The sequence below is a fragment of the Pezoporus occidentalis genome, unplaced genomic scaffold (assembly GCF_034315485.1).
Source record: "Pezoporus occidentalis ecotype Australia unplaced genomic scaffold, CSIRO_AGI_Poc_V1 ctg263, whole genome shotgun sequence".
Lineage (NCBI taxonomy): Eukaryota > Metazoa > Chordata > Aves > Psittaciformes > Psittacidae > Pezoporus > Pezoporus occidentalis.
The window spans coordinates 102,420-114,520 of NW_026914534.1; the positions used below are offsets into that span (position 1 = coordinate 102,420).

Consider the following 12,101-nt stretch of genomic DNA (forward strand, 5'->3'; position numbering starts at 1 on the left):
TCAATTCTGTTGATCTTGTACTTCATCAGTCATGTGGGAAGGTGACTGAACTTACTGTCTAATGGTAGAAGATGCTTCAATTGCTTCTTTGGACTCTTATTAGAAATGACCTTAAAATAAACAGTAGGGATATAAAAAAGATTGAATGAGACTGGAAAACTCTGGAAAATTACTAAAGGGAGAACAGTTGCCATGGCAATGCTTCTCTGTTTTCTCTTGGGATAACCAAAGTATGTGCAGAAGAAGACACTTTTGTAACCTCACTTAGACCCAAACCCACCTAGCTTCCAAGGCCAGGCATAAGCAGGGTGGGTGGTGAAGCTGCCCATATATCACAGGCATGGGCTCTGCTGTCCCACCACAAGGAGTCCCAGTGTCAGCTCAATGTGACACTGCACGCCCAATGTCACAGTGTCATCCAAGTCATAGTGCAGGTCAGGGTGTTGCAGTGCATGGCTGAGGAACTGCTTTTCCACATCAACTGCCTCTTGATGGCCTCATAGCTCCAGAGCTGCTTTGCTACTTCTTGGTCCCACACAGCAAGTGGGATTAGCAAGAAGCTCACAGTTTACAGCGTCCAGCTGCATCATTTCATGGCCTCCCAGAGGGGAAACAGGACCATGGCACTTTTAAATCCACACTGCAGGCCAGGCTGCAGGGGATGCAAAACAGGAGGCACTGGCTTGATCCTATGCTTGGTATATGGCAGTGAGTTGATCTGTACACATGAGAATCCATATTCTCAAAGACACCAAAACACCTATATCCCAGTGGTATCTTCCAAGATTGAGATCTTTTCACTTCCACTTGTATATTTGAAAAATCTGCACCTGAACTTCATGCTCCTCAAGCCGGTTTTCCCACCAGGACTGCACCGAAGATACTTCTGAGGCTGCTCCAGGACCTTGGGATGCTGATCAGCAAGTTCTCACTCTCAGTCTAAGAACAGAGTAGCTCCTTCCACCCCATTCACCCAAGCTTCTCCTCATGGAAAATGGGGGATGGGCAGCAGCTAGAGGTAGGGGAGCAGCATGCCCCCAACTCTCACCTAGGCATAGCATCTGGATGTGGAATTAGACAGACAGCACCTTAGGAATCAAGCAGCCTCTGCACCGACCTATCTTCTGCAGCAGCTCCCACAGAGGACTAGGGGAAAAAAGCTTCCTCCATGGCTGAAACGTGTCTTGTGCAACAGATTCTGCTGAGAGCAAAGCAGAGATTATGAATGAGCTGACAAAACCAGCCTGCTGTCGGCACAGGCACCAAGCAGAGACAGAGTAGCTACACTGGAAGTGTTTCATCCATTACTGTCAGAGAAGTCACTTTTACCACTGATCCTGCTCCAATAAATCATGTTGCCAAGCAGTTTTATAGAAACGTTATACATCCAAAGCTACTTATGGTCCCATTAAAAGAGATACATTTCTTTTTTAGCTCAGTGTGGCTGAAATGCTGTCACAGAAGAAAGAGAGCTGCTGCTCAGAGCGCTATTGTAAAAGAGGTATTATTGTAATTACAGCAGGAGGGACGATGTGAGCTAGGAGATACCATCTTCTTCCTCTGTCGCATTTTTGAGAAGCCTTGCAAAGCTGAATATTTGCTACCACAAGCACAATAGATGCTCATGCTCCCTTTGCCATGGTGATTGATGAAAATAGGGAAATAATGATGTTACTTCCCTGTTCACCATAAATCACCTATCCCTTCAAAGTGACTGGAGTATTTTAAATTTGGTCAGATTTATACGAACAGCTTAACCAATTAGCTCTTTCATAAAGCCTGCCATCTTCTTAATGCAGTGTAAGATATATTTAGGCATGTGTCTACAAAAGAAAGTATTTCTTTCCAAAGCTAACAGAGCTCTCATTCCAGCAGACTTAAAACCTCAGTTTGCAAATGTTTGCCCTGTGGCTGTGTTTGCATTAGCAAGTTATTCACTGACAGTAGAAGCAACCAATAGAGCAAAGAAGAGGGTTTGGAAGCACCTACATATACACTACATATATACACATACATATACATGTATACATATTTATACACATACACACTTAAATATATATATGTGGTTTGCTACCCGTGAGGCCAGCAGGAAACCTCTCACAGATTATGTTACTAACCAATGGAGTAGCCTAGGAAGGTGGTATATTCAGCACAGCTAAATCTGCATGGCATGTGTATAATTCCCATCCAGATTATGCTTTTGAATTTGGCTCTGTTTAAATGTGTCCCTTTCTGTGGCCATCACACCTCTGACACGTTGTTGCTTTGCATAGCACTGGGAGGACCTGCCCAGATGCTAAATAGCAGCAAGGCGACTCCTGTCTCTGGAAGGCAGAGATAATTCCAAGGCCATCATCCTGCTGAGACCATCCAGGCCAGCACGCAGCCATGGAGATGCTCCACTTCACTGCTGAGCATGGCCATGGGAGAGGGGCCAGGAGCAGTGATGCAGCTTTTGCTACACAACCCATCACATCCCCATAACCCAGCTGCTGATAGCAGTAAGGTGCCTAACCAAGAATAAAACTCTGCCTTTCAGTTTCCCCTGCACTGTCTTCTTAAATCCACACACAACAGTTAATGTCATGATGCCCTGGTAACATCAGAAAAGCACCAAAATGGATCCATTTCAGCATTTGCTCAAGACAGAAAATAGCACTGCACAGGCACAGAAGAGAAGCAAGGAGGTTTCTAGGTGATCAGTTGCACTATTATCAGATAACAAACTGGAGAGTGCAGAGAAAGACGTGGTGTTGGTTTTAATATCAGCTTAGGATACTAAAACAATAAAACATTAAAAAATATTAAAACATGCCAATTGCATGTAACAGAACGGCTGTGACCATGCTGGCTTCAGGGCAAAATCCAGTGTGTACCTCTGACTCCTGGCCCCAGCACAAAGAGGTTGCTGGAAACCCTCTTTTGTCAACAAGGAGTCTGGCTGTCCAAACAAACACGCACCTGCAGTAAGGGAGGTGGATCAAAAAGCTGGCTGACCCAGCTGCCTATGAAGCAGAGAGACAACCAGCTGGAAACCCTCAGCCAGAGAGCATTTCTGCCCTTCCCTATGCATGGAACTCCTTGCCATAGAATGAAAGGATGCCACAGATAGTAAGTTTACTTTAAGTCTAAAATGAAACTGGACAAATGCATGCGATAAAGTCTATCTGGGTCCACAAAGCACAATAACAAAAACCCTTGAGGCACATTGCACTACAGACAGGGAAATACTTAGAGGTGGTCTCAGCCCACAGTTGCACTGATTCTGTAATCTGTTTCAGATGGCCACTACTGGCCATCACTGGCAGCAGGGCACTGAGCTGGAGGGACCTCAGTGTGACAGTACGTCTAACATTTATAGATAGTAGGTCACGTTGAAAATCAGTCATCAGTATTTGCCTGAAAACAGTCTGTGAACCCCAGCCACAGGAACACACAAGTGAACACACAATCTTCCTCAGGTAAGCAGGCCCCCTACTTTCTACATTAACACAAAAACATCAGTCAAAGCCTGTCAGTGGCTGGGACCAATGAAGAAGGAGATTATTTCATTAACTCCCATCTCATACAGTCATATAATGCAGGGCCACATCAGGATACCTAAAATAGCAATTTATTGGAAAAAGCATCATGACTATTTATAGATGCTGCAACATGATTAGTACCCCAAACAAAAAGATAAACTGGCAACCTAAAGTATTTTCAAATCAACAACTCCCACTGAGTTGTCAGGAAGTCAATGATTAGCACAGAAACTGTAAATCACAATCTTATTATTTTCTTATTTATTTAAAAGCTCTGGAAAATGCAGACAGAACACAGGCATCTTTGTGTGTGCAGATGTGTACAGAAAAGGCAATTCGGTTTGCATAAGCTTTTGGTATTGGTTAACACTGTTTATGAAACTGTACTCTGCCCACTGCGCACAAACAGCCAGCAGCAGGGCTGCACTGGAGAGCCTACAGATGCGATCAGACTCATTGTAGGGTCAGAGTGTATGCATGTTATGAAACAAACAAAAAAAAACCATGCTGCTGAGATGTGCAGTGCTGTTCATAACAGGTTTGTTGTTGGTCCTCCTAACATTTGAGATGTCCCTGGAGAAATTTTGAGAGATTCTAAGATTTTGATCACTGTAGAACATTCACCACCAGTAGCCAGAAAGGACTGTATCCACAGTCTACACACAGAACGGACCTGGAAATGCATAAACTGGGCAGCACTGTGTCCCTCCATTCCTCACACCACACAGATACAAATAAACAGGTCCTTTTGGATTCAGGGATGGCCTTAGAAGGGCCTTTGCTCCTTAAAAAACTCCTTCAAAAGATTAACTCTTTGTCTGCCTTCATTTCCCTTTTGATTCCTCCTTGCCTGCACTGCTAACCACAGTCAATAGGTTTTCCAATGGCTTCTTTGTGTGTGGGGGTCTTTTGTTGCTGTTGTTTGTTTAATTTGGCTTGGGGTTATTTTTGTTCTAATTAAATAATATTGCTCTTTTTACTCATCCTGATTAGCTGCTCTTGCACACAGGTGACTGAAATTCTCATGAGGTCCAAGGCAGAGCTCTGGCTCAGCAAGAGATAAAAGGAATGCACGAGAACTTCAGGTTTTCTCCTTTACTGCTGGGATTTGTTCTCAGAAAGCAGGCGTGTCAAACAGATCAACAAGCCAGAACTCAGCATGCCATCTGGCAAATCTCTTTCCAGGGGGAAATCACTTTGGGGCTGAACTTTGGGGCACTTAAACACCAGAGGAGCACATCTCTTCTAATGGAGGTAACAAATTACACAGGCACTCGCAGCAGCATGGCGTGTGAGCGTGTTTCCACTGTGGGCGTTCTGCTTCCTCCGTGGTAGAGCCAACAGCTAAAATGCTGGTTTGATGCCTAACAGTTAAACACTGCCATCTTCCTAAAACAAGGCCCACCCTTACTATTGTATTTGAAGTTTCCAAAAGGTTACTCATTGATTGATGTAAATCCTTGTTTTAAAGGACAGGTTTTCCTCCTCCTCTACAGAAGACAGTTGCTCTGAGCAGCCCTTCAGAAACTAACACTATTTAATAAGAGATTTTTTAAAGATGTGCACGTCACAGTAGTTCCACTAGATGCTCACCATTCTTCAAATGCACCCTCAAATCACAAGTAATAGGTACCTGCTTTTTTCACAGCCTGTGTTTTTCTAATTCAGTTTGATTAACACACACATGTCGGTTTTGGCCCTTGCGTAGGCTAGTTTTAAAGAAATGTTACACACAAGTAACAGGAAGGTGAGGAAATGGTCTTGGGGTCTCCATGTCACATTGTCCAGCTGCTACCTGATATAAGGACATAACTCACCTCAAAATGTCTCACCTTATGCAGAAGGATAGCTGCAAACAGAAACCTGGATCTTCCACTAAATGACATTTCTTAGTCAGATGACAGAAGCATTACTCTCCTGAATGCTATGAGTCAATATAAAGGCTGCTTATTTTCACTGTGCTGTGTTGGTAGCAATGCCCATGTCCCTTTAGACTGCTTTTGGAATGGCACAGATAAAAGCAGCATTTTACAGCTGCAGCAAGTTCAACAAGATAAAAAAAGTCCCTGTGTGCACTTTTGTCATGCTCTCCCACCTGCCTCAGGTGAGACTCATAGCACTTGGACACAACTCATGTAAGGTACCAGTCTTGCTAATTAAATACTTCTGTCTGTCTCAGCATTAAACTCTGGAAGCATGAGGTACAGAAAAGCAAGCCACAGAGAGATCATGAGAGTCTGTGTGGGTGAGGACCTGATCTGGAACAAAGGAGCAGGACCATCTGGGGATCTGTAATGTTCTAAAATGGTTGGTTCATGAAAGACTAAGGCATAGGTGTGGAGGAAAGGAATGATGGTTCTCTGCCTCTGCCAAATTAGTGGTTTATTTTGAAGAGGACAGGAACATGGTATGGGAGATTAGGGGTGTAAGTCAGCACCATGGGGAGCCAGATGCTCACTCTTTCACAAACCAGACCTCATTGCGTCGCCCATAAGGCTTCATAGGGGGGTCGTAGCCATTGCAGAAGTAGAAATCCTGGTGGTATGCAGCTTCACTCCCCAGAGCAGACTTCAGCTTGGCAGCATAGTTCACATAATCCGTCTCTTTGGCATAGCCACCAAATTGTCTGCAAAGAAACCAAACACAGAGAGGTGATGAGCAGTCTTGGCAAAGAACAGAAAGGAAAAGAGAGAGAACAGTATATAGCCACAATATATTTAGCCACACTTTTTGGTCCAGGTCCTGCTGCCATGCACTCCCACAGGCGCTTTTTTTTGTGAGCCAGAACACTTTGTAATAGACTATGTCTCAAGGGTTACACAGCCAGAGTGTAGTCACCCACTGGCAGACTCCAAACACACCCACGTGTATCAGTCAGCAGAATGGCCCTGCCCTTTGAACCAATGCCATATCAGAGGAACAGCTTCCTAGAACACAAGGTTATCTCCAAGTCTGCCTAACCCCCAGTCAATACACCAATGCTGTCAACAACTGTGCTCACTGTGGTATGAAAACCATCTGCTGGAAGACAGATCAGAAAAGGAAGACAAACTCTAACTAGTCCAAGGAAGAGGAGGTAGGAAGAGATATGTTAGAAATTACAGCCTACAATGTTATTTAGAAGGGGTGGGCTGGAATTGATCTGGTTTATGTTGACCTCCCACCAACAGGAACTGTTTCCACATCAGTCTGCACCTCAGTGCCCTGCCTCAGAGCGAAGTTTTGAGACAAAACACCCTGTTCTTGCAGAAGTGGACCACACCAGCAGCAAAGGCCAGGCAGCAGTCACAGGCAAGGAAGGTATCAGACAGTTGACACTCAGCCAAAGTGTCACTCAGCTTGACAGTTCAAGCCAGGAGGCAGGGGAACATCCAAGGGGTTCAATACAAGGTGATGAGCTTATTGCTATTGTGATGCTAGTTTGAGTGCAGGTTGCCAGTCAACAGCTGAAGAAGACATTCAAAGGTGATTTGAAGCAATGCAATGACTGCTTGTTTCCATGATGGACTCTGGAATCAGTCCACCTAAATGAGGCTTCAGCTGGCACCCTTAGTTTGATGCGAATCACACCAAAGGACATTCTTGATGACTAAGAAACATCTGGATCCCAGAAAGTGGGGGAAACAATAGTTTTCAGAGATTAGAAATAACTCAGTACTTTCATATTCACCCTCCCCTGCTCTTCATCTCCCCAGGTAAAACAAAAAGCCTTTCATGGCTAACCTCTACACTTGTTTTCCCCATGAAAAAAAAACACACACACTGCAAATCAGAGCAACATGACCAATGATAAGAAATAAAACACTTGTCTTCAGTCTAGAAAGACACCTCCACCTCTTTCTACCACAGGCACCCCTTGTACAGTAAGTCACCTGGTAAAACCAACACTGCTCTACAGAGCAAGCTAGAGACCTCAGCACTTGGGACTGGAAATCCCAAGATGCACTCCTTACATGGAATAAATGGTCATCTCCTCTTTCTCTTCAATCTTAATGCTCTCATCGCTAGGACAAGGTGGGTTGGCTTGAAACTGGCTTGGGACCCGCAGAGAGACCTTCACTTTCTGCTGTAAGGAGCCATCTTCAGCAGGAAAAGCAGTGATGGAGACAGGAGCAGTCATGCCCATTCCAATCCCTGAAAGAGAGACAGACCTTACTGAAGAAGTCTAGGTTCTCAGAATTAGCAGGTGATTCACAAAAGCTAATTTTAGTTTAGGAAAACTCCTCCCACTGAACTCTTGGTATAGTCAATCAAGAGTGGAATCCTGTGGGGCATGCAGAACAGGCACATTAGGCTTCTGCTTGGGACAAACTTCTTTCTTCACTGACTACACAAAGATCCTAGGAGATAAGAGCGCCAGGTGACCTCTGGAAGGCTTTTATTAATGGTCCTGGTTTTGTGGCGCTCAAACATATAGCTCATGCCACCGAGACACACTGTTCTTTTGACAAATCACTTCTAACACAACAGGGTCTATAGTTACAGGGTAGGTCAGTGATACATGTAAATCTACATCAGTATTTAAATAGCTATCATCTGCATGTACAGGGGAGCCCATAGCCAATAATGTGTTACACAAGCTTTCTCCTAAACCCTTCTAAATGCTTCCAGTCATCCTACAAGTTCCAGTGCCCACAACACAGAGCTGTTACGGCTTTCAGCAGAATTGTCCATGCTATCCACCCTTCCAGGAACAGCATGCTGCTTTTCTGCTAATTACTGCTGAGGCCCACCATATGGCACTGAAAAACATTTTTCTTCCCTCTTCTTTTAGCAGTAGGGGATCCCCAAACCTCAGGATCAGGGGTTACAGAACCTGTTGAGATCAAGCCATCTTTCTCATTTATTTCACTTTGATAGCATACCTTTCTCTGCAAGCACATGTTATAGAAGGCACCCCTTCTAGTACAGCAACAATGATCACCATCTTTTCAAAACATGCAGAGGGAAACGGCATTTACAGAAGCATCCAGCTCCTACTCCCATACAGACTATACAAGTGCCTCTACCAGATGCCCAAGAAAGGTGTGCAAGCAAATGTACATGCTTCAGAATTACTCTGTGGTCTTCTCCTGCTACAGATGGTTACTGTTGCATGTACTTTAGTAAATTGAGAATTATACACAATTACCTGGAAGCACTATCATAAAACACTATGAAGTACCGTTAAAAAGCAAGCCAATTGTTCATTACCCTTTCATGAATAAAAATAGCCAGAGTATATGATAAAATTATCAAGGTCATAAAGTTCTTTCACTGCCTTCAAGGGTACGTCATAGAATTGAAGTGCCCCAGATATTTTGGATTTCATCTGCTACTGCTCACCCAGGGAGCTGTGACAGGTAACACTGTGCGCCTATTCTCACATTATCCCAGCTGCAAGGTAGCTTACTCCTGCTGAAACAAGTTATTTTTGAGATTTTACCCTCAAACAGAGATGGGTTAAGAGTGGAATCACTGCATGAGTTGGCTAGGCATGCTTTAACCAGTGGCAAGTTTATTTCTCTCAGAAAGGGGCCATCCCTATCACAGACTGGGAGCCACAAGCCAGGCAGGCCTGTGGTGCCCTCACCTCTACCCATCCATCCAGCTTTCACCAAACCTCTGCGACTGGCGGTCAACTACAAATATCGGCCAGGGCCCAGGGTGGCGAGCAGCTCTCACCCTTGTCATTGGTTCCTCCGACGTACTTGAGGAGCTTGAGCACTCCTTCCTTTGAGGCTTCATCGAACGGCTTCCCCACCACCTCCACCACCGCAAACCGCCCGCCCTCGCACGCCCTCTCCTCGTAGCTGAGCTGCTCCTGCGGACAGAGTCAGAGATGGAGAAGCTGCCAGGATGGGCTGGAAGGAAAGTGATGCCGGGAGGATTCCCGCTCCCCTTCGCAGCGTCTTATCCGGTCCGGCTGGTGGAGAAACCTCCCGCGGGAGCAGACTCCGGCCTCCGCCCTGCCACCTACCTTCTCCCCCTTCCTCAGCACTTGGTAGGGCCATGCCTCCACCGTGCTCAGCAGGGAGTTCTTGATCATGCCCAGCATGGTGCCGCTCGGCTCGGCTCGGCTCGGCTCGACTTGGCTCAGGCTTGCTCGGCTCGCCCCGGGTGAGGTGGGAGGGCCCTAGAGGACTCCCCGCTGCCTGCAGCGCGGTGCACTGCCCCCAGGGGGAGCCCGAGGACCGCTTGCGTCGCAGCGGCGGGAGGACTGGGAGAGTGGGTCGCGTCCCCGAGGGTAAAGTAATGGGGGTCGGAGGCATATGTGAAGAGTAATAACGTGCGGGAGCAGGCGGTATTCGCCTGGGGAGAGCGGAGGTCTGGGGGAAATAAAGCACAAGGGGGCAGAAGTACAGACGGACCTGTGTCGTGTCACGTGGAAGGGCACAGCTCTCCTGAAACTGCAACATCATTGCGTTTGTTTGTTTAATAAAGGGAACTGAGGGGATCACAGTCGTTGCCTTTCAAGATGGTGAATTTAAGGCAGTGTTCTGCGTGTCTGTGGGTGTTGAAAGCCTTAGTAACGGGGTGGATTTTGGAAGCCTCTGTTGATACTTGCTCTCCCTCTTGCTGACCTCTGCATGTGTTCACAGCCCAACCGGTCAGCTCTGTTGACAACTCTAGCTGGGTGCCTTTCCAGAAGTATATGGAAAGAAACCCAACAGGGGGCTTAGATGGCTTATAGAGCTGGCAATATTTATGTGCATGGAGGTCTTAGATCCTTAATGATCACAAGCAAGTTTTAGTTGTATAAGCCATGTCAAAGGACAAGTGCCAGCTAGAAAAAATGCCCAGGATCATTTAAGACGAGGGTAGTGAAGGCAGTATATCAATCCCTTAGGCAGCCATGGGTCATAGAATCATAGAATCACAGAATAGTTTGGGTTGGAAGGGACCTTACAGCTCATCCACGGGCAGGGGCACCTTCCACTAGACTAGATTGCTCCAAGCCCTGTCCAGCCTGGCCTTGAATACTGCCAGGGATGGCGCAGCCACAGCTTCCTTGGGCAACCTGGTCCAGTACCGAACCACTGTCATGGACCTGCCTTCGCAGGAGGTGTGGGGAGAGGTGGCAGATGTGGCAGAGGTATACAGGTGCTTTTTCAGCTGGACTCCTGCCTCTACAGACAGAAGGTGAGTGTCATAAAAGCAGGCTACTCTTAAAGAGCAGGAAAAAAAGAATATAAAAGGAATCTGACATTAAAGCATTTTAATCTAGAGAGAGAGTCATGCAAAAGCAAGGAAATTAAAGCAACTGGCCATGCTCATCTGATCAAACAGGCCATGTTGAGGTAGGGGAGCAGGGCTGGAGCCTTGCATGGATTTTTGCAGAGTGAACGATGGGCTGCTATCAGTGGTGACAAGGCCAAAGATCTAGTAATTTATTAACCATTTATTATTTGGTTTATTCAGCATCATGCAAGAAATTGCAAAATTTTAGTATACATTGCATGCTGGAGCTTATTTGTTTCCCTTTAAAACAAATGGTAAGTTTCTCCATTTTGCTGAAGAGTGTTGCCAAAAATACCAACTTGTACATATCGGTGTAGGAATACATGGACTGGGTAGACTGGAAGCCCAGCTTGCCCAGTTCTCTATCTGTGGCAGAAGCTGCTGGTGGACATTTAGACGTACAAGCATGCAGTGATCTGGTCTGTCCTCCCACTTCCAGCCATCTGTGACTGAGGGAAATCTCATCTTTCTGTTTCAAGTAGTCCTCAATTGATTTTATACAACTGCAGGTTTCCTGATAAAATGTTCATGTCTAACATATGAGCATGAAAGCCGACATTTATGGTGTATTCTTTCTCCAGATAGTCCAAAGTGACCAGCAGACTACAGCCCCAAGTATGTAAAGCAACCCCTGAAGAGACCAGCAGTCTGTGCAAGCATGCAGCTGGTGCTACAGCACAGTGTAGTAGCTCTGAATGCAGAATAACAAGGAGAAAGGGGCCTCTCTCTCCTGTTACTCCTGTAATTTAGGTAATTATATTCTGGGATAAAAATACTCTACATTTCCTGAGAATTTATAATGACAACCTCACCAAAGACACAACTGTATCTTTTTATCAGCCTTTTCACCGGCTTGAATTTTCCCTTGTCTAGCTAAGCAGTGTTTCAGATTCCCAAGCAAAAGCCAAGGAGAGTCCTCTCAAGCTTGAGTTTTGTTATTTTATGAAAACTTGAACTCAGCGAATTTACTCTGGGAAATATTTATCAGATTTTCTCACATGCTCTTTATATCTCCCTCACTTGACTCCCAGGTTGTAGCCAAAATGCTGATTGTATTACTTCTGGTTAAATCCGAAAGCTTTCGTGTGAAACTAGTTTTTCTCCTTTCCCTGTGGAGGTTGTTTTTAGCGTCACTGGACTTCTTTCCAGAAACTCAAGCCTTGGAAATCCTTAAATGTCTGCAGCCTCACTATTTAAGACTGGAGAGTGTTTGCAAAACAACTATCATGCCAGCCTCCCCCACACTATTTACACATAATCGTTCTTTATTTCTGTTCTCAAAAATTGCTTCATCCAGACCTTTAAAAAATTAGTTTATTTTCCCCTCTGTCCATATGTTTCAACAGATTTCAGGTA

At 45.4% G+C, this 12,101-nt stretch overlaps 2 protein-coding genes across 2 annotated transcripts in view; one reads left to right on the top strand and one right to left on the bottom strand.

Moving 5' to 3' along the window:
* LOC134166482 (histone H2B 5-like) overlaps positions 1-12,101 on the top strand; it is a 218,780-nt gene that overhangs the window by 87,101 nt on the left and 119,578 nt on the right. The gene's annotated exons all lie outside the window — the stretch shown is intronic.
* HEBP1 (heme binding protein 1) lies at positions 3,763-9,623 on the bottom strand. The gene is made up of 4 exons (XM_062624152.1): positions 9,484-9,623; positions 9,189-9,327; positions 7,478-7,658; positions 3,763-6,150 (listed from the first exon to the last, which is right to left on the bottom strand). Exons 1-4 carry the CDS (start codon positions 9,559-9,561, stop codon positions 5,979-5,981), a joined length of 570 nt encoding a protein of 189 aa, XP_062480136.1. The 5' UTR covers positions 9,562-9,623; the 3' UTR covers positions 3,763-5,978.